Consider the following 23,433-nt stretch of genomic DNA (forward strand, 5'->3'; position numbering starts at 1 on the left):
GTATGCAGTTGTACCCCTGGATTTAGAAGTATGCAGTTATACCCCTGGCTTTAGAAGTATGCAGTTATACCCCTGGCTTTTCAAGTATGCAGTTATACCCCTGGCTTTAAAAGTATGCAGTTATACCCCTGGCTTTAGAAGTATGCAGTTATACCCCTGGCTTTAGAAGTATGCAGTTATACCCCTTGCTTTAGAAGTATGCAGTTATACCCCTGGCTTTAGAAGTATGCAGTTATACCCCTGGCTTTAGAAGTATGCACGTATACCCCTGGCTTTAGAAGTAGGCAGTTATACCCCTGGTTTTAAAAGTATGCAGTTATACCCCTGGCTTTTCATATATGCGGTTATGTCCCTGGCTTTAGAAGTATGCAGTTATACTCCTGGCTTTAGAAGTATGCACTTATACCCCTGGCTTTAGAAGTATACAGTTACACCCCTGGTTTTAGAAGTATGCAGTTATACCCCTGGCGTTTCATGATTGCAGTTATACCCCTGGCTTTAGAAGTATGCAGTTATACCCCTGGCTTTTCAAGTGTGCAGTTATGCCCCTGGCTTTAGAAGTATGCAGTTATACTCCTGGCTTTAGAAGTATGCAGTTTTACCCCTAGCTTTTTATGTATGCAGTTATACCCCTGGCTTTAGAAGTATGCAGTTATACCCCTGGATTATCATGTATGCAGTTATACTCCTGTCTTTAGAAGAATGCAGTTTTACCCCTGGCTTCAGATGTATGCAGTTACATCCCCGGCTTTAGAATTCTTCAATTATACCCCTGGCTTGAGAAGTATGCAGTTATACCCCTGGCTTTAGTAGTATGCGGTGATACCCCTGGTATTAGAAGTATGCAGTGATACCCCTGGCTTTAGAAGTATGCAGTTATTCCTCTGGCTATAGATGTATGCAGTTATACACCTGGCTTTTTATGTATGCAGTTATACCCCTGGATTTAGAAGTATGCAGTTAGACCCCTGGAATATCATGTATGCAGTTAAACCCCAGCCTTTAGAATAATGCAATTTTACTCCGGGATTTAGACGTATGCAGTTACATCCCCGACTTTAGAATTCTACAATTATACCCCTGGCTTGAAAAGTATGCAGTTATACCCCAGCTTTAGAAATATGCAGTGATGCCACTGGTTTTAGAAGTATGCAGTGATACCCCTGGCTTTAGAAGTATGTAGCTTTACCTCTGGCTATAGAAGTATGCAGTTGTACCCCTGCTTTAGAAGTATGCAGTTATACCCCTGGCTTTAGAAGTATGCAGTTGTACCCCTGGCTTTAGAAGTATGCAGTTATACCCCTGGATATAGAAGTTTGCAGTTATACCCCTGGCTTTAGAAGTAAGCAGTTATACCTCTGGCTTTAGAAGTATGCAGTTATACCCCTGGCTTTGGAAGTATGCAGCTGTACCCTTGGCTTTAGAAGTATGCAGTTATACCCCTGGCTTTAGAAGTATGCAGTTGTACCCCTGGATTTAGAAGTATGCAGTTGTACCCCTGGCTTTGGAAGTATGCAGCTGTAACCTTGGCTTTAGAAGTATAAAGTTATACCCCTGGCTTTAGAAGTATGCAGTTGTACCCCTGGATTTAGAAGTATGCAGTTATACCCCTGGCTTTAGAAGTATGCAGGTATACCCAAGGCTTTAGAAGTATGCAGTTATACCCCTGGCTTTAGAAGTATGCAGTTATACCCCTGGCTTTGGAAGTATGCAGCTGTAACCTTGGCTTTAGAAGTATGTAGTGATACCACTGGCTCTAGAAGTATGCCATTATAACCCTGGCTTTTCAAGTATGCAGTTACACCCCTGGCTTTAGAAGTATACAGTTATACTCCTGGCTTTAGAAGTATGCAGTTGTACCCTTAGCTTTAGAAGTATGCAGTTATAACCCTGGCTTTAGAAGTATGCAGTTGTAACCCTGGCTTTAGACCTATGCAGTTGTAACCCTGGCTTTAGACGTATGCAGTAGTTCCCCTGGCTTTAGAAGTATGCAGTTGTACCTCTGGTTTTAGAAGTGCGCAGTTATACCCCTAGCTTTAGAAGTATGCAGTTATAACCCTGGCTTTAGAAGTATGCAGTTGTAACCCTGGCTTTAGACGTATGCAGTTGTACCCCTGGCTTTAGACGTATGCAGTTGTACCCCTGGCTTTAGAAGTATGCAGTTATAACCCTGGCTATAGAAGTATGCAGTTACACTCCTGGCTTTAGAAGTATGCAGTTATACCCCTGGCTTTAGAAGTATGCAGTTATACTCCTGGCTTTAGAAGTATGCAGTTATACCCCTGGCTTTAGAAGTGTACAGTTATATCCCCGGCTTTAGAAGTATGCAGTGATACCCCTGGCTTTAGAAGTATGCAGTTGTACCCCTGGCTTTAGAAGGATGCTGTTGTACCCCTGGATTTAGAAGTATGCAGTTACACCCCTGGCTTTACAAATATGCAGTTGTACCCTGGCTTTAGAAGTATGCAGTGATAACTGGCTTTAGAAGTATGCAGTGATAACTGGCTTTAGAAGTATGCAGTGACACCCCTGGCTTTAGAAGTATGCAGTGATAACTGGCTTTAGAAGTATGCAGTGATAACTGGCTTTAGAAGTATGCAGTGATAACTGGCATTAGAAGTATGCAGTTTTACCCCTGGCTTTAGAAGTATGCAGTTGTACCCCTGGCTTTATAAGTATGCAGTGATAACTGGCATTAGAAGTATGCAGTTTTACCCCTGGCTTTAGAAGTATGCAGTTTTACCCCTGGCTTTAGAAGTATGCAGTGATAACTGGCATTAGAAGTATGCAGTTTTACCCCTGGCTTTAGAAGTATGCAGTCGTACCCCTGGCTTTAGAAGTATGCAGTGATAACTGGCTTTAGAAGTATGCAGTTTTACCCCTGGCTTTAGAAGTATGCAGTTTTACCCCTGGCTTTAGAAGTATGCAGTGATACCCCTGGCTTTAGAAGTATGCAGTGATAACTGGCTTTAGAAGTATGCAGTGATAACTGGCTTTAGAAGTATGCAGTGATAACTGGCTTTAGAAGTATGCAGTGATAACTGGCTGTAGAAGTATGCAGTTTTACCCCTGGCTTTAGAAGTATGCAGTGATAACTGGCTTTAGAAGTATGCAGTGATAACTGGCTTTAGAAGTATGCAGTGATAACTGGCTTTAGAAGTATGCAGTGATAACTGGCTTTAGAAGTATGCAGTGATAACTGGCTTTAGAAGTATGCAGTGATGCCCCTGGCTTTAGAAGTATGCAGTGATACCCCTGGCTTTAGAAGTATGCAGTGCTAACTGGCTTTAGAAGTATGCAGTTGCACAGTGCGTCACCGCAGCTCCTTGCTGCTACCTCAGTGAGACAGATAGCTCTTAATGCCGCCTTGTCCCCATGGCAAGTGATTATTATACGCAGCCCACGCTGTTTGCTGTCTTTGTTTCCCTGGGCCTCAGCTTAGCGACAGCAAATCCTATTATGAACATGCACGACTTGCTGTGCACATTCTCAACATGGTATAGTTGCTATGGGTAACACTCATTACTGGCATGTGTGAATTAGAACACACATTATCCCCAAAATATAACGCATTGTTAACAAAAGACGTGCACGGATATCTGGCTATCCTGTGGTGTGACGAGTTTGGAACCCGAGGGGACCTGCAGGGGCGCGAGCCGGCTGGAGGGAGGTCACTGAGGCTGGAATGGGGGAAAGGCTTCGGGGTTGGGTATTTAAGGATGGAAGCCTGGTCAAACTCACTCATTTATTTGATTCTTAGGACCGGCAAAATGGCAAAACAGACAGCGCAAGATGTGGGATCCTGTCTTTGAACTGCTCACCCAAGCATACGTCTTTGCAGGTAGTGTCTGACCTGGGCGTTTATCTGGTGATTCCTATATGATTCCAATTCGGGTTTTTTCGGTTTCTTGCATAAACATCCCTGGATGAACAGCAGGAAGCGCATGGTGGGATTCAGGACAACACCCTCATAAGATTATGGCAAGAGATCCGATAAGAACGTATTTTGACCTAGACGAGCAGCAATGCACCTGTAAAGTGCGATAGTAACAACTAGAATTGAGACAGCAGGGGACTGGTCATTTAGTACAGTATACCATGGATTGCAACCTGAGACTGGTGATGTAGTACAGGATCATATGGAGTGCAACAAAGAACTGGTAATTTAGTACAGGAGCCAATGGATTGCAACAATGGACAGGTAATTCAGTACAGGATTCTATGGATTGCAACAAGGGACTCGTAATTTAGTACAGAATCCTAGGAATTGCAATAAAGGACTAGTTGTTTCGTATAGGATCGTATGGATTGCAACAAAGAACTGGTGATTTAGTACAAGATCCTAGGGATTGCAACAAAGAACTGGTAATTTAATACAGAATCCTAGGAATTGCAACATGGGATTGGTAATTTAGTGCAGGATCCTATGGATTGCAACAAAGAACTGGTAATTTAATACAGAATCCTAGGAATTGCAACATGGGATTTGTAATTTAGTGCAGGATCCTATGGATTGCAACAAAGAACGGGTCATTTAATACAGAATCCTAGGAATTGCAAAATGGGATTTGTAATTTAGTGCAGGATCCTATGGATTGCAACAAAGAACTGGTAATTTAATACAGAATCCTAGGAATTGCAACATGGGATTGGTAATTTCGTATAGGATCCTATGGATTGCAACAAAGAACTGGTAATTTAATACAGAATCCTAGGAATTGCAACATGGGATTGGTAATTTCGTATAGGATCCTATGGATTGCAACAAAGAACTGGTAATTTAATACAGAATCCTAGGAATTGCAACATGGGATTGGTAATTTAGTGCAGGATCCTATGGATTGCAACAAAGAACTGTTAATTCAGTACAGGATCCTATGGGTTGCGACAAGGACAGGTAATTTAGTGCAGGAGCCTAGTACAGGATATAGCGTGCTGCATGTCAGTACCATATAAATATTGTATAGATTCTGACCAGATGTTTGCTTTCCCATGGGAATCCAGTGGGGTGAATTGGAACAGACAACTAGTCAGTGATGCCGCTGTGGGTTTGAGGTCGAGATCTACAGGATTGCTTCTCTCACTGAGCACCCCTACCCGCGCGATGTACAAGGGGAGAGTTCACCTCACTCATTCGTTTCTATACTTTATGTTTAATGCTCCAAGACTACAGATGCCCCAACCTTCCAGACTGGATATTTCCTAGGACAAATCTCGAGTCTCAGGGACACGACCCCTATCTAAAAGTCAAAAGAGGTTTTCTCTGGGTCAGTCCCATTTCTTCTCAATAACATTGTTGTATGTCGCCCATTGGTCCCATTAATAACCAAACTTAGGAACGCGTTGTGCAGGTTGAGACACAAGTGCATATTTTGTATTGTAAAAGTGAACGGCACACACACCTCACCTGTTGGGCCTTAGTGTCACGGCTTGGATCACAGACTCACTGTTAGACAGTCTCAAACCACTCATACACATAGAAATAACCTTCGCTGTAGTGAGTTAAACGGTCACCACTGATATATGTTGTGATCTGCAGATCACGAGTTTGAATCCCAACAGGGCCAAGTCGGTAATCCTTCCTACTGAGGCTGACAAACTGAGTAGAATTAATTTGGAAACCGGTAGCACCTAATAATTACTTCTTTTAGAAAGGGCATGAGAATGGACTCAATAGGTCTACATTAAAAAATATTGTGCAATATGGTTAATAAAGCTTAATTAAGCTTTTGTTCCAAACCTCTCAAATCTTTCTCGTTCTTTGAGAATTCTGAGATTAAATGTTTTGAGGGCTGCGCGTAGCGTATTTATGCACCTGCAAACGCCAGTTAGGCTTAACCCAACCTTACCAGGTATGAGTAGAGCTACTTGGGCCAGTTAATCACTGGGAGATAATAAATATATTCATTGTGTGCTGCTATCTTGACACCTCCTCAATGTAGATTCATATTTAAGGATTGGCGCAATATGCCTTACAGGGATGTGTCATATCCTCTTCATGTGTGTGTCATATCTATTTCAACTTTCTGCACTGATCACACCTGTGGCCGACATCTCTCCGGGTTGTCATAAGGATTTTCTGATACTAGACGACTGCCTCTGACAGGCCAGGTGGGTTGAGGCAGCGTCACTCACAGGAAAGGCCAGGGCAACTCGCGCGTTGGGAAAATTCTGGATTTCACTATAGCTCGTGACATGTGAGTGGTCTTCCAAGGTCCTGCTGCTTGTTCAGAGTTACAGACCCCTGAGAAATGTCTCAGCGACACACAAGGCCACCCCGCCTCACAGAAGTGAGATGCAAGGGTCTTACAGCAAACGTTTACATTTCCATAAACAAGTACCCATCCCAGGTTTGAGTCTTGTTGATTAAACTTAATAGATCCCGTTAAGGTGTCAGAGGGACCGACTGTGGTCCAATTTCTGAGTCCAGAGAGGCTGGCAAAGAAGTGCCCCACAATGCACTGCGAGGTCCCCTCCCAACCTTACCTCCTCGGATCCTCGTGAGGGTGAGCAGCTGCGAGAGCTCCATCCTGCGACCGCGGGCGGCTCCAGGAGCCGGAAGTGTCCTCGTGACACCGGCTCAGTCCACAGACAGGTCAGCAGGAGAACTGGAAGGAATCCAGGCGGGAGAGGGGGCTGCTCCCCCCGTGACAGCTCCCCGAGCCGCCGCCGCCGCTCCTTCTCCCGGCATCTACCGCCTCTGCGTCCACACATGCCGCATCCCCGCCAGCCCAGGGGAGGCAGGGGGCCCCGCAGGGTGGATCAATCCCCCGGGACCCTCAGCCCAGGGTCCCGCTCTCTGCCGCCAGAGACAATATCCAGCGAGGGTGCCTCGTGCAAGCTGCCCTCCTCTGCTGCACCCTAGGCACTACACCGGGGCTCCGAAAGAACAGCAAACTTGCCAGCCCCATCCCAGATGCGGCACCCCGCCCCCTCCCCTCCTCCCAGCGGCAGGAGAAAGAGAGGAAATGTCCAGGAACTGACTGCACCGCCGAGGTGCCCCGTCCATTGTCATTTCCCGGCCCCCTTTCCTTCCCACAGCCATTGCCTGTAAAGAACAGTTTAAAAGATGTACAAACACTAGTGACTTTGTGAGTACACTCCTATTTGTACAGGCAGTGTTTGTTTATCTTCCTATGAGCGTGTGGGCGTGGCGGGCAAGGGTGCAAACTTGTGGGGTGCCTTAAAAGTTTTAAACCTGATTTACTTTCCTTCGAAGCAAACTTGTACCAAACAAGCCATATTTATCAAAGTATCCAACACACACCTCAAGATCACCCCTATTTTAATATTTTAAGAACGAACATGATCAGGTGACCATCCGATATATTCACCCAGAACAATTCTTTTCAATGAATCTTTCAGGTTGATTTATCATTTCAAAGGCAACAACCCTCAAGCCGACAAGCTGTAACAGCAACCCATGAGCGTAGCCAGAGATTTACAATGTGTACATTTAGCCCCCCCCCACCCCCCTATCCGCCCGGGACCCCACCCACATGCAGTTTGCAAACATTTCCTCCCTTGTTAATAGTGGGAACACAGACAGGCAGGCTGCTTTAGTCCTCCCTGCAGTCCCGGCAGACCTCTGTTCTCCTCGGCGCCTTCCACGAGCATCACCCGGGGTGCGGCCGCCACAGGGTCCGACTCACACTTCAGCAAGGAGTGTGTGTATACACCCAGGGGGCAGGGGACAGAAGAGACCCCCTCGAGCCCCATCCCTGGCAAGAGTCCCGCTGATGGCAGCGCGAACGGCCTCTTCGGCTTGAATAGAGTCACATGTGTGAATAGCATAACTTTTGCATTAAAATGTCAGCTTTCCCCCCCCCCCAAAACAAAAAAATATGCGCTTTTCTCTTGGATTTTAAGATGTCAAGGTATTCCCAAATGAGGCTTGCAGTAATTAAATTGCTTGCCACGAGGTGGAAGGGGGGTGTGGTCCGTGTTGTTAGGGGACCTGTGACCTGGTTACACCGCCTTCATCCAGGTAGAATGCAGATATAGTTTGAGTTCATACCCGAGTGACCTGGTTACACCACCTTAATTCCAAGTGAACGAGGGCGTGGTTTGTGTTGTTAAGGGAGCAGGGACCTGGTTACACCTCGCTGATCCAGGTAGAATGAAGATATAGTTTGAGTTCTTCAGGGAGTAGTGACCTGGGTACACCACCTTAGTTCCAAGCAGGGCTTTAAGTGAGCCGGGTCCTGCCGGTGCTCAGCAGCCGCAGTTCTTAAAAGCGGGTGCCGAGTCGGGTCCCTATCGGGTCTCCATTCTTAGCCTCAGGGTGAATAAAAAATCAAACTTAACTGTAATAGTACGAGCCATCGTTGCTTTTGATGTAACTTCGAAGAGAATCATTTTCGAGTTTTATATAGAGCAAACTTGGAGCGCTTCATGTGAGCACCAGTTACATTTCACCAGGACATTTTCATGTTTTGAATGCCAGGATGTTGAGCCGGCACGAGGCTAGAACCTGCTTTCTCAGCTCTAAAGTCCGCAGCTCTAGACTTAGGCAACAACCTCGCCCAAGATTGGAAGCATGTTCTACATTATATACAACAAAGTCATAGTTGTTGCTTATTTATGTCATGCAATTTACAACCATTGACCAAGCCAATAGTCGTGGCTTGTTGCAGGTCGAATGTTACTTGTTGTGTTACAGATCTGGATGCAGTTACAGAAACAGCAAAGTCCCAGTGGGGCAGCACACTATGCTAAGTACAGATTTTAAGCTTAAATGTTTTAAGCTACGCCCTTAATTACGTCGACCCCCCCCCCCCCCCCAGTTTTTTCATCCCACTTAAAGCCCTGGTTCCAAGAGAACGAAGGTGTGGTTTGTGTTGTTAAGGGAGCAATGACCTGGCTACATCACTTAATGACAGGTGGAAGGAAGGGAGAGGCCATGCTGCTTGGACCGCCTGTGTGTTCTAGTTGAGCCAACTTCCCACCCGATTCAATTATGGCCTTGGATGTGTTCTTTGAGGTAGTTGTTTGCACCTCTTATTGCAATTTGAGATGAGGAAGAGGTCCGTGATGCGAGGAGTAATAGGAACGGATACACCACCTGGTCCAATTGGGGAGCGGTGGTTTTCCTTGAGATACTGGTTATCTGGTTGCACCACTTTCTTACCAGGGCCAGTGCGAGTGTGGCCTCGTTGGTCAGGATTGCAGTGACCAGCTTGTGAAACCACCTCTGATCTTGAGTGGGCCCCATCAGTAGAACGAGGCCCTCTGGATCATTGCACTTACCATTGGAACGCACCCATATATTCAGTTCCAGAAAGTTCTCTATTGAATGCCACCAAGATGGCTGAGTGAGTTAAACACTGTCCATTTATATTTGCTGTTATGAGGAGCTTACAAGCTCGGATTATGTTGAAGCCAAATCAGCCTTCCCTGCTTGTGAGTTCAATGAGTATCATTTTTTGTTTTGTTTTGGGTAGTATTTTTTATAATGCACGAAATCAGCTCAACGATATTGGAGCGCTTTACAGGAGCACCAGTTACATTACACAAGGGCACATTCATTTTTGGTAGGCAAGGTGAGATTACATGATTTTCCCAGAATCACCGGATGTTGATCCAATGCCGAGACTCAAACCTGTTTTCCCAGCTCCAAAGTTGGCAATCTGGCCATTACGCCACATCCTCTACCCTTAATCTGGATGATAGTAACAACTTTTATTCACAGTGGTTATACTTGGCAGAATTGTCATATGAAACACCATATACCATAAGGTCCCAGGAAAGACACATAAAGACAATTTTTTTGGGAAGCTTTCTCCCAAAGAAGAAGAAACTCACTCACTTGTTTTTTAAGATAAAAGCTGTCCATTTGTCAGTTATTGCTTCGTGGGATCTTTCCATTGGACCGCTCATCTTATATTACTTCTCAGTGTTGCAGCACTTTCTTCACCGTCATCATATATTTTTTTTGTGTTTGGTCTCCAGATTCTAGGTGTTGTTGTAGCAATTTCTAACCTGGCCACCCAAGTTAGATAAAGCAAGGGCTTACTTTCTAGGTAACTGACAGTAAGGACAGAGATATGCATACTCAGTTAAAGCACTTTAACCCTCCCAGTATACTGCCAGAGGAGGGTTCAAGCCACAGAACGTGGACACCCTAAGGTGCCTCCATCTGTTTTGGGGGGATAAGTCCAACCAACTCTGGGGAATTTCAAATCCTAACGCAAACACTCACACTGCAAACATCAGTGATCTGGCAGCACACTAGGGGGTGTTCTTTACTAAGGTTATTGTGACCCTCTACACATCTGCTCATGTCCATCTTTCCTCACTATGCTGCTGACTCTGTCCTGCCTTGGATTATCCATCGGTACAAAAGGGGGTGGTAATGGACGGAGCATCTGAACCAATCAAACACTCACACCCAGTCAACAGATCTGGGTTTAATCCATCACCGTTCTTTAGCCCACTCTGCCATCCCAGTTCAGACATGGCCATATGCAAATCAGTCTGACCCTGTGCCTCATGGGAACAGTCCAGCCCGAAATGCCAAGCCATGGCTTCCCTGGACTTGAAACAAGCTTCCGAGGACCGGTTTCTGGCATTTCAGCCGTCTTCAGCCCGGCTTGCTTGAATCCAGTGGCAAAGAATGCTCCAAGAATTAAAGAGAGCAGGCTCCAAGAATTAAAGAGAGCAGATTGAAAGTAAGAAAATCATACTATTGGAGGTTTAACCACAGGGCCGGACTGGCCGTTGCGGGCACCGGGCAATCCCCCGGTGGGCTGCAAGGGTGGGGGCCGGTTTTGGGCCCCTGGGGGCCGTTTTTGTTATACAGCCGTTTTTGCAGCAAAGCTGCAAAATCGGCCGTGTAACAAAATCGGCCGAAAACCGGCACTGGCAAAGAGCTCGGTCGCACCCCCAACCCTCCCTGGGGGCTGGCCGAGCACTTTGCCAGGGCCGGTTTCGGTTCCCAGTCCGGTCCTGTTTAACCATACCACTAAGGTTCGAAAATTCCACCAATCCTGGCAATACTTTTGAGGTCAATACAACCCACCAATCAACAGAAGGGTCATTGTTAAAAGGCACAGAGTATATTGTCCTGATGATGGTCTAAAGGATTTGCACGACAGAAGACCGAAACGTCGACCATATTGTCCAATTCCACATGTATTTATCTACATCAAGTGACTGTGTTATTCATTAAAAATACTGGTCATTTTTATGATTTTATTAGGAGAGGACTTCTACTTATGAAATTAAGGTGTAACTAAGCTGTATCTTTTTTCATATGTAAGCTTTTGTTTTTCAACGTGTATGTTGAATGTACCCTATTCATTTTGAAAAGTGAAAAGAAAATATAAATCTCTAAAAAAGATATTCCTGTGTTTGTTGTTGAATTATGATCTGAATACTAGTGCATCCACTGCCTATACTAGCGATGTATACGCATAGATTCAAAGAATTTATAGACACTAAATCTTTGCAATCTGAGAAAGTGAATTTTTTAATATAAGCAAAATCCCTTGTAGGCACCTCTACTTGATACTGTGACTAGAAGCCAGCAGCTTTGCGAGGTGAACATTCTATCCACCAAGACCTCAAGTGTTGCTAAAAGTGAGGCATCAGATTTTATGAGCCCCCTGGGCTTAATTTGTGCAGGTGCTTACAAGTGGTGAGTATTGACTTTCATTTTTGGGGACCAGGACTTAATTTTCATCATCAGACTTTCGGCCAAGAGAGTGAAAGGAGAAAAAGGAGAAAAGTGTAACAAAGCGTGCACGCTAGGAAGAAAAAGAACCCGCAAGAGTGAGCTAAGGAGACTGGAAGTGTAGGGTCGAAGAAGAAAGAAATATGAGGTGGAATCAAGTTATACGGTCTTGGCATCACAACCCCGTGCTCGATACACACACGGCACTCCCCGTAGACAGTACTTGATTTGTAAAAGAAATGGTGCCGGTGCTCAACGCCCTGATCTGAAACACGCTGCCGGTGGAATTAAGTGTGCGCACATGGAATTCCAAGGCTTTGTATTTTTAAATCCACCTCATTCATCTTCTGCAGTTTCCTGCTTTCTCCCTTTGTGACGGTGTTATGTCTTTCTCTTCCTTGGCCTTTCCGCTTTTTAAAAATATTTTCCTTGCTTGCTCTCGGTAAACGTCTAATGCAGATAAATAAGTGCCGGCTCCCAAAATAAGTGCCGGTGGCCCCCCCATACCGGAAACCACCGGCCCAAATTAAGCAGCGAACAGCGGTCGTTGGATTGTTGTGGGACACGTGGCTACTGATCAGGATAAGCCCACTCATGCTCACAGTTTTTAAAGATTTTGACAACCTACACTTTTCACCAATTACGCCAGGAACATACCTTTTTTTTCGCAGACATGAGATCTGCTTCCTGACACATTATCAGTACTGCGCGTGCCAAGTGCACCGCCCACATCCTCTCCCCCAGCTCCTACCTGTCTCTGGTGCTGTTCCTATAAACAATGCTGCATTTCATTCCTTTTCCTGCGGCCTTTAAGGAAGGTGCTTAGAAGAGGGTGTTCTGTCGGGGTATTTGCGTGGGGTGTATCTAGTGTTGCAGGCTTCGTTTCGTGCATTACTTACGCATGACTGTGCATGCACACATTCAGATGGAAATTGATGGCAAATATCTCCCCTCACTGAGCCCATTGATGCAAAATAAACGTGAAGCACTTATGCACAGGAACACTGGTTTGATTATAGAATGTCAGAAGGCTTTTAAACAAGCTAGAGATAAAGAAATAACGTGCTGCAAAAAACAGCATGTAAAGGTCATGTAACATAATATCAGATTATAAATACTTTTATTTTCATTTGAGATTTTATATAGCTGAACATGGCCCAAGGGCGTTGGGGCACTTTACAGATATAAACAATTTTACAGCTGTATAATGATGCAACCAAAATTCAACCAAACATGTGTGCACCATGTAAATATTATTTTGAAGACATATAATAATGCAATATTTTATATATTCATTTTTGGGTTGGTGACCATATTTGAACACAGCCATGACACACTTCAGGTGTCTTTGGAGGGGTATGATCAAGGCCACTTCTGTTATGCAGCCTAGAGTTGAGGGGGCTAGGGGAGAGCAAATTATGCATCAAAGTTGACTAAATTACATGGAAAGGGACCGCAAATTATGTGGTACATTTTGTGATAGTATTATTTTGTCATTTTGCACAGGTTAACACTGTTTGGGCAAAAGTTTTCACATCATTAGTGCCAGCATGCCACCCAAATGCAGTAATAAGCACCAGAAAGGGGACCTGTCGACTTTTCCAATGGGTCTTTCACTTCACGGCAACACGTGTTGCTGTGTTTTTAAAAACTTTTGATCTATTTGAATTAGAAACATATTTATTGTTAGAATATACAGATTAAGTAGCAGATGATGGATTTTGTGGCAAATCCATAACTATTCAGAAAATGCCACAGCTGCAATGCCACATCATTCCAGTGGCCTCGAGTAGGAGGAAGCGGAAGGGAAGGGATGTGAGAGAGAGGTGATGTAAGCATTGCTTTAAACATGGAGCTGCAAAAATAGCACTTCCCAATCATAAATTCAGCAGTCGGATAGGTGGAATTTCAGAAAGTGCACATACGAATGTAAAAACTCTGACAATATGGCAGATTTACAAGTTTGTGTTAATGGGTGGCATTGTGGGCATGGCTGGTTTGAGTATCCTGCAAGAGCGGGTAAGCTTGCGCAAGAATTACAGGTGTCATGCAGGTAATTCTCCACCACAGCTAAGAAGTTAGAAATCTGGCGCAAACCTAAGAGCTATACAGCCAGATTCATCAAACCAGAATCGGCTCGCAAAGGGCCAGATTCTGAGAATCTGGCCCTTTGCGAGCGCTATTTTTGCATTTGGGATGCATCATCCCAAATGCAAAAATCGCAAATCTAGAAATCACTAAATTGCGATTAATTGCATTTAAGGAATCTCAATTTGAGATTCCTTAAATGCAATTCATGAACCATTTTTAAATTGCGAAATCGCTATCTGGGGCCGCTATTTACGGCGAAGTCTAACTACGTAGTAAATAGCAAAAACTTAGAAAAATGCACTTTAGTGTATTTTTCTAAGTTGTATGTTACACACACATGTCCTTAGGACATGTGTATGCACAACACCAGTGGACATTACTATTTCAGGGGTGCAACAGGGTGTTCTTTGGACACCCTGGCACCCTTGGAATACCTTCCTTATTTTCGATTCGCTAATCGCAAATAAGGAATGACTCCCCATTCATTCCTATGGGCCTTTAGGCCCATAGGAATGAATGGGAAAGCCAATCCTTATTTGCGATTAGCAATTAGCGAATCGCAAATAAGGAAGCTGTAGAAATCGCTAAAATTATTACGATTTCTACATGCATCCCGTTTTGCGAGTCTTTAATAGCGAATCCTTAAAATTCGCTATTAAGGACTCGCAAAACAGGACTTTGATGAATCTCTGGGTATGTTATGTTTATATAACTACATTTCTATAGGACATTCTCACCATTTGTTACCCTATATTTGCAGATTTCATTCTTATCAGCTGGATCCTTTATGAGCCGGTTTGTTAATGGAGTGAATTTTCAAAGGAAATGTAATGAGCTCAGAAAGTGAGGCAGAGTCAATGGGTTTGGGGATTTTAATAGAAGCAGATGTAGTCTTCCTCGTAACGATAACAAAGGGCAAGATAGATGCTGCAGAGGAAGGCACATTGAGCGCCAATATTTTCACCACCAAGTCAAGAGCGCAGGATTTTCAACATTTTCATAAAAATACTCTTCTGCGGAAAGGCCTTTGGTGTTTCGGAGTACCTAAGGAGTTTAAGGACTGGTAATAATTTATCAAATATAGGTAAAATATATATATGGCCAATCAGCAGACAAGCACCTGGAATGCATAGGGGGAAAAGATACAATCATCAGACCAGCCCAATAGGTGGATTTGTCGAGGGGAAAATGAATGTCATAATTGGCGGTGCCAAGAGTCGAAGCGTGTGTGAGCGCTACTAAATTAACATAATACAACAATGTCAAATATATATGCAGACATCAGTAATGAGCAAATAATGGGATGTATGTGCGATCAGTAGGCAAACTCTTAAGGTGGGTTCAGTGAAGAGGCAAATATCTGGAATAAAATGGCGATGGTGGAGGACACGCGGTGGATCAGCATCCTGGAAAAGTGGAGACACCGTTATGGGGCTGTGGATGGGGAGGACGAATCCGACAATGTGGAACAATAGTTGCCGAAAGTAGTAAAATGTCTTGTTGGGATGTTTACGCAGCCGTCAGCGCCACCCAAAGCTTTTACGTCACCAATTTAGAGTGCAAAAAAGTGGGGTGGAGGTGTCATGAAATCTCTTGTCCTTATGTTTTGTTCCTCCTGGGAGTGGCCTTCTGTACAAGTTGCACTTCAGCTTTAGCTTCCTAAGTTCCCTGTTTGTTCCAGGCTCAGGTAAGTTCCCTTTGTCAGACCCACCGATAATGCTTTGAGTTGGTCTCTCTGTCAGCCTCTGACCGCTGCCTCGCACAGACTCGCCAATGCTGGCAGTTGAGTTGTTGTCTTTCAAGGCTACATACCTCTTCTCCCCACGTTTCTCTCTCTAGGCGAGATGTTGAATTTCATGATCCTCTGCCTGGTGCAGTGGGACCACCCCAGTGCTCATCTTTTGTCCTTGAATCTAGTGCCACTTGGTCAGACTCATGGTCCTATCACTCTCCCTTGTTTGTGCCCCCTTTGCCTTCAAGCGCCTAGCTGACAGAAGACTTTCTGTAGTTCTTCTTGGCACGGACCATTTGCAAACAAGTGAGGTTGACAGACTGTGATGATATGTGTTTGCTGAAGATTTGAATGGAGCTTAGTGGCCTCCAGATATGAGGGGCTGGGTGGTTCCAGGCCTTCCTGATTTGAGAGTGGGATGGGTCTACATGTTTTAACTGTTTTATGAGTGATTTAGGTGTGTCAGAGGGATTCTAGCAGAATACATCCCAGTTCTTTCTGATTCAGATTAATCCGCTGCATTTATCTCCAAGGCTCCTGCCATGAAGGCTGCCACCCACATGTTTGGTAGAATACTTGGTGGACTTTAAACTTACATATCATGCTGCCTCTTTGTCTTGCCTTAAAATGATGGCTTTCCTGGTTTTAGCACAGAAGAAATCAAAGTTTTAGTAAATAAAAGCGTGTGCTTATAATATCCATCCTGCCCCCCTCTCTATGTGCTATTGGGGTTATAGTGGTAGGTGGAGTTGAGGATTGCCTGTTAGGCTTCTTCTTGATATTAAGTTGTTATCCCTCACTCTACAGTCTTACTCCTTCTCATGTTCACGTCTTTCTATTGGTTTTTACACCATCAGACCAGCACAATGGGTCACCCACTCTCCAGGGTGCAGACTTTTTCCATTGATGGTCACTGTACTGCCTTTTGACTGGTTGTATTTCTCTGCTCTAGTGGGCACTGGTATCCTTATTCTTCAATTGCAGGTTTTTCCTATTTCTTATAGGTGGTAGTCTCTTCAATGTCTACCCATGGTTCTCCATAATAGTGGTAGAATTGGCCTTCTCCAAAATACTGCCATACTTCTCTCCAGTAACCACCTGTGTCTTCTCTCAAAACAGAATGTCCAAGTATGGTACTCATAGGCCTTACCATCATAAACTACAAGATTGGCTATCCACTTATCCTACATTGAGGAACAACTCTCCCCAATATTTGACATTGAGCTCTCTCGATGACGGACCATCCTATGGTTTTGTTGTTCATACTCCAATAACCCATGATTCATCAATCTCTTACTCTCAACTTTTCTTCCCTCCAAGTAGTAATCTTCCTACTATATAAAGTTATCATGTTAGCTTCTTTTGCCTCGGGCATTCCCAGCATGCTCTTCTCGGGATGCAGTCCTTCACATTTATGCACCAGGCTCTTTGCGCCTCCTTTGCCTCGTACACGGTTGTTTGTTATGGTTGCCTTGTACTCTTGCCTTGCCTCTTGTCTCTTGCTCTGTGCATGCTGAAGCTTTTTCTCCTAGGCTACTCTCACATCTTCTTCTCTTGTTTGCTCCTCGAGATCTTTTCTTTGTTTTCTGTAGCTCTAGTTTCTGTTTGGATGGTATATCCTGTATGTTGGCTAAGCATTCTGGATTGGTAGACCCGCACACAGCATCGCCTGCTGCTTCTTGGATTAAATACATCTGCATACATTGCTCTGGACTAGATGTCGGGTTAGCGTTGCGGGTTACTATATCCAGTCTCGATAGGATAAGATTGAGGTTTTAAAGAGTAAATTATCCAGAGAAAAACGTGATCAAAATTAGGCCACTATTCAATAAATGTAAATGTACATTTGGCCTTTATTATTAATTTATAGTATTTATGTAGCGTGGACCTAGCCACATAGGCAGTGGACACATTATAGAATACCAGATAACAGTACAATGAACAAAGGTGGTAGGGTAACAAGGGAGAAACATAGTCGGCAACTGATTGGAGACGAGCAAAGAAGTTCAGGAGAAAGGGTTATAGATACATTCTGAAAAGGTGAGTTTGCTTTCTGAAATAACCAAGGTAGTCGTAGGTGCTCAGGTGAGTTCTTCCAGAGTCTGGAGGTCAAGTTTGAGAATACCTGGTTTAGGGTCTTATGCGATCAGCATGTTTTGGTCTTTTCCCGAGGCGAGCATCTGTGTGTCGGATGGCCCAGACAGGGGAAAGATTAGCCTTGGGCAGGCCTGCAAGTAGCCTATGGCAGCCGTCGAAATGAAATTGTACCAAGGGAATAGCCAGAAAAATACAATACTCCCCATTTTGAACCCTGATCTGGATGGCAATAAATAAACAAAGTATGTGGTCACCCTCCGGAACCTTTGAAAAAAATAGGTTAGGTAATGCCTTTAATAGCCTTTCATATCCTTTCATATGTGTCCTTCCTTACTGCTTTCCGACAACCTTCTATTGATCCATTCTTCCATCCTGACATCGTTCATTCTATAATTCCACCCTCCCTTCCTTCTTTCATCCCTTCTGTCCTTATACCTTTCAATTCTTTCATTATCGAAAATGTCCTTCTATTTTTGTCCATCTTTCTATCCATCCTTTCTTCCATTGGGGCATCTTACCTGTCATATTACCATTGTTCTATCCTTCCGTCCAACTTTTCATCCATGCAATCATGTAGCTTTCTATCGTCCCTTCTGTTGGGGTATCTTTATTTTTATCACCATCCTTCTCGCTTTATTTTAATTGTTTAGCCCACGCTTCCATCTCTTTTTTGTGCATTCAGTCCATTTGTCGCTCTGAATTTTTCTTTGCGACTTTTATAATTTCTCATTCCCCCCTACAATGTGCTTAACTTTTCTGCCAACTCTCAGCCCATACCCACTGTTCTGCAACTGTGTAATTTCGTATTATTACCTTCTGGGTGAGACCTGAGACCCTGGGGGAAGAAATCATCCAGAGAATCCATAAAGAATATTTCAGTGGGCTCAGCATCAACCCTCGCTGCAGCTGTGGAAGCGGGTGGTTCAAAGCACACTGGAATAGCACAAGGCCTTGAAACACAGCTCTCACATCTTCAGGTGAAATGGAGGGCTTGAATTTACTGAAGAACTAAAGTTGGAAAGATGCAGTTTGGTTAAATTGAAAATGTGTTTTTGCCCTGGAAAAGCTATGGTTGAGGGTGTTACCTAAAGATTTAGCAAATGGTACTAGTGTTGGTGTGGGACCCAGGCCAGTAAGATTCTGAACCCAGAGATGAAATTGGGGAGTTATGGCATGTAATGCAATGTAATGTGGATTTGTAGAGCGCTGCTGGTCACCTGTGAGGGTTTCCAGGCGCTGAGTGGATGAGTGTAGGCATGTGGTGAGGCTGAGCCTGAATACAGGCAGTCTCGATGGTCCTACAAGAAGACTAATCGAACAGCCAGGCCTTAAGCTTCTTGCCACATTCAAGAAGTCTGGAGGAGGCCCTGATGTATAAGGGAGCTCATTCCAGGATTTGGGGGCTTGGTAGGAGAATGACTGACCTCCTGTTTTGCTTCTGTGGATGTGGGGTGTATGTGTGAGTGAGAGTGATGCTGAGTGAAGTTGTCTGGTGGGTTGGTGGAAGTGATGCTGGTTATTGAAGTATGCTGGTTCCGTGTTGTGTAGTCATTTGAATGCGTTGTGAGAAGTTGGAACTGGCAGCCCTTCTGGGTGAGGACAAGTGGAGCTCTCTGGGGAGAGGTGTGGATTTAGCGTGGTAGGTCAAGAACGAGTCTGGCAATCGTATTTTGGATGGTTTAAAGTCTGTGAAGGCGATGGGTTGGGATGCTGGCGTAGGTTGCATTGCAGCAGTCCAATCTGCTAGTAATTAGGGTCTGCGTGATGGTATGTCTGATATCCACTAGGAGCCACTTTAATATTTTACTTAACATGCAGAGGATGTGGAAGCATGAGGAGGTGATGGTGTTGACCTGGGACTTCATGGTGAGGTTGGTGTCCAGGATAAGGCCTAGGATGAGCGTGGTCAGTCGGAGTGGGTCCAAGACCGGTGGGCCACCAGGTGGAGTCCCAAAGTGAACCCTTATTCCAGTAGACCAGCACTTCAGTTTTGTCTGTGTTGAGCTTGAGGTCCATGTGTGTAGAGAGAAAATCAGTTTTTAGAGGGGTTACATTTGAGGAATAATGTGCTGATCCATTTTTTAGGTTCTCTATGAACAGTTTGAGGCTGGAGATGTCTTAAGGGTTTGATAGACTGAGGTATATTTGGGTTTCAGCAGCATACTTATGAAATGAAATTCTCTTTGTGTGAAGCTTAGAAACAAGTAGTTCCATGTAGAGGTTAAAAAGAAGAGGTGACAGGGCAGATCCTTGGCGCACACTGGGAGAAAGGAGCGATAATTACCAGAATTTGCCAATTTTTGCAATTCGTGATCTGGAAGGGATGAAGGATTGCAATAATTTTAACCGTTGGAACTATTATAGGAAACAATTAATGTATGAGAATATTTGGGTTTGAAAAATATAAATTAAATATAAAAACCCAAGTATGAATTTAACCACTAAGAAATCCGAAAGGAATTAAGGGGCATATTACCAACAACTAGCGATAATTTTTGTCTCTAACTTGTTTAGAGACAAAAATTATCGCCGCACATCGGAGATTTTTATCGCAGATAAACCTTGCTATTAACAAGGTTTATCGCAAATGCGATAAAAAACGGCCGAAATGCATGAATATCGCTGAAAAGTCAGCGATATTCATGCATTATCGAGCAAATGCTCTTAGCCATGTTATCCACCTCCCATTGGATAACATGGCTAAGAACTGCTCAGGGCAGGTGTTAGCTTTTGGAGATATACGCGCTTAGCGCGAATATCTCCAAAAGTTGGTAATAGGAGATAACGATGTTAGCGACTGTTTCCAGTCGCTAACATCTTGGCACGCCCACTTTGCATGTCATTAGTGATAAATATCACTGACATGCAAAGTGGGGCCCAAGATGGTCGCTATCTCCTACTAGCTGTCGCTAACTGGTGTTAGCGACAGCTTGGTAATAGGGAGATAATTTTATCTCCGCTTTCTTGGCTTTTAAAGCCAAAAAAGCGGAGATAAACCCCCTTGATAATATGCCCCATAATTGTTAACAACCTACAACTTTCATTAACTGTTCTTTAATCTCGAATATGTGAATATGACAGTACTCTAAAAATAGCATCTTGTAAAATCTAGTATAATTGAACTCTATAATAATTTTTTAGGAAATAAAAGCAATTCTTGTGAAGTTTTTATAGAAGAAATAAAACATAGCATAGAATATAAAAAAATGATGCAAATGGCAAGAATTGGCCATTGGATTTACCATTTTTTTCTGTATTGTATTGTAACATTTTGCCCTAAAATGTAATTATTTGTTTCCCGTGTGAGACTTCAATTACCAACCGTTGTGCTTGTACAAGATCAAGCATCAAGGTGCTCTCTGGTCAAGTATGGATGTTGATTTTGTTTTTGTCTTGTTTTTCAAATGATGATGAAGATGCTATATATCATAATTAAGAAAACGATGAAGCTAGTTTCTGTAGGTGTAATTACACATTTGCACCACTATGTGCCAATGAGTAGAGAACATACAATAATTTCATATGACATCAAATACTGAATGATGTTAATGAAAGACGGGGTGGAATGACTTGAACAATTACAAAGGGGCAGGGCTTTTTAGCAATTCAAAAAAATAATCTTAGATTTTTTTTGCAGTTGCACCAGTTACAACATATCTTTCAAATGATGCCACTTAACTATTACTTTACACAATGTATGCTTTACAACACACCTGTTAGACTAGACCAGTATAATGTATAATCCAATAGCCAAAGCTGCTGATGTGGATGCCCAATAGTGACAAACCACAAAAAAAGAGGGGCAAAGGGGCCAGCAGGTGCAGCAACCCCAAAAAATAATCTTATACACTCCACATGATACCTGGGTATAAAAAATTGGAATCAACATTTCTAATTTCAGGGATAGTTAATATTTCTGGCAAGTGAAAAAGAGTTTTTTAGGACAAAAACCCTCGCCACCATAAGTTGACATGCTTCGTCATAGGGTTGCCCAGTAGTGATGACATTGCATATGATAGCTCCCAGACCTAAGTAAGTGATTACTGTGAATACTGTCAATACATCCAGAGGTAAATCTAAATTATTATCTTTTCTATTCAGATTAATATGGCATCAAAATTGATATAAGTGAAATTAAACAACATTCAATCAAGAACCAATACAGTTTAACTTAATTACATTAGCATGACGAAGATGATACGTTTACGAATGGTAGATCAGTGGCGGCTCCTCGGCAATGGCGTAGGAGCATTGCTCCACTGCCTGGCGGAGAGCCAGCAAATGGAAAGTAAAACGATGCTCTAGCATGGTTTTATTTTTCGTTTGCCGGCTCTGAGCCAGCTTGTGCATGGAGAGATGGGGCATGGGAGGGGAGAGGAGGAGTGCACTCCCAAGTATGCATATGTGTTTGGCGGGCCGTCTCAGGCCGACCAAAACACACATGCGCACTCAGGTTTCTCAAGCCCAGCTGCTGGGCTTGAGAAACCCCACAGACTGCATGAACTGAGCGGAGCATCATCCCCGTCCGCTCAGGCGAATCCCCTCACTGCTCTGCAGCACTGGGGATTGGATGGGATTCTGTCCCAGGGGCTGCTGGGACCAGCAAGAGGCCAGCAAGAGTAAAGCCATGCGGGAAGCGGCCAGCAGTGGCAGGTACGTTTTTTAAATTATTTTAATTAACACGTTCCCATCCCCCCATAATCCCCTTGCACGCTTCACCCACCCTCTCACCACCTTTTATTAGTGAGTGCCGCCACTGGGGTAGAGCAATAACTATTGTTTATAATTCTGAAAGGATGTTTTGTAAATTATACTCTCTGAATGAAGTGAAAGTAAACTAGATTAGGAGGAAGGAGCAACTACAAGGTATCCTAACACCTGGTGCAAAATTTAGCATCGTTTGGAGAGCACAATGAAGCCTGACTATTACAAAAGCAGTCTATCTGGTTCAATATGGATGGTTTCATATAATAAAGAAAAGAAACTCCCTGCAGTTAGTTTCAAGATGAAATGATGAGAATATTATACTGAATTGATGTCTGATCCAAAATATTACATGCATTAAGTATATTCAACATACTGGGGCTGATTCACAAAGGATGTCTGCACTGGTGGTGGAGGCCCCACACTTGTGGTGGGGCATCCGTACTGCCGTTACCCATTGCGGAGGTCCCCCAACAAGTGCGGGACCCCCGCCACGGCTGCAGAGCCTCCACCATGAGTGTGGAGGCCCTTTGTGAATCGTCCCCTAGGTTTATCAAAGCAAAGATAAATATACTTGTATTTAGAACAAATGAAATTTGCTTGGCAGTCCTCTCTTTGAAACACAATGAGAGTCCTATTCACAAAGGCATTCTAGAGTATGTAACATAGCACCCTAATAGAACTTTTTTCAGCACTCTTACATGCTTTTGTGGAAAAGCCTCAAAACGTCTAAAAGTGGAATGTTTCAGGGAATCTGCACCACGGTGCAAGGGTGCCTGCATTGCGGGGATGACTATTTTTCTGCAGGAAGAGAAAGGAGAAATAAAGATATTTCTCCTCCTTGTGCCTCCCCTGGGGAGGAGTACGTTTTTGGTGTTGCCTCAGCTTGATGATTTCTCGTAAATCTGGGACAGTGTCAAAAAGCAATTAATGTTGCTGGAAACGCACCCGCAACACCCATCGCACGCCCCTTTAACACAGAGAACTGCGTTAAAGTGAACGATATTTGCGAGGCAGCATTTCGTGTAGGTACCGCTCCACATTTATTCTATATCTAAATCTTTGATATGATGAGTATAATATTGTATATATGCAGTAACTACATATCTCTAAATACACAATATGGAGCAGACTC

The 23,433-nt window shown here is 43.7% G+C and overlaps 1 protein-coding gene across 4 annotated transcripts in view; it reads right to left on the minus strand.

Moving 5' to 3' along the window:
* The window catches only part of NHSL2 (NHS like 2), a 1,157,127-nt gene that overhangs the window by 417,106 nt on the left and 716,588 nt on the right, over positions 1-23,433 (minus strand). Inside the window, exon 1 of one of the 4 annotated variants that reach the window (XM_086942002.1) lies at positions 6,487-6,872. The exons of the other annotated variants lie outside the window; for them this stretch is intronic. Coding sequence (XP_086798128.1) covers positions 6,487-6,529 — 43 coding nt within the window. The 5' untranslated portion in view covers positions 6,530-6,872. Of the gene's footprint in view, positions 1-6,486; positions 6,873-23,433 lie in introns of those variants that run through there. 4 annotated transcript variants of the gene reach the window in all.

Source organism: Lissotriton vulgaris, chromosome 10 (assembly GCF_964263255.1).
Source record: "Lissotriton vulgaris chromosome 10, aLisVul1.2, whole genome shotgun sequence".
NCBI classification, from domain to species: domain Eukaryota; kingdom Metazoa; phylum Chordata; class Amphibia; order Caudata; family Salamandridae; genus Lissotriton; species Lissotriton vulgaris.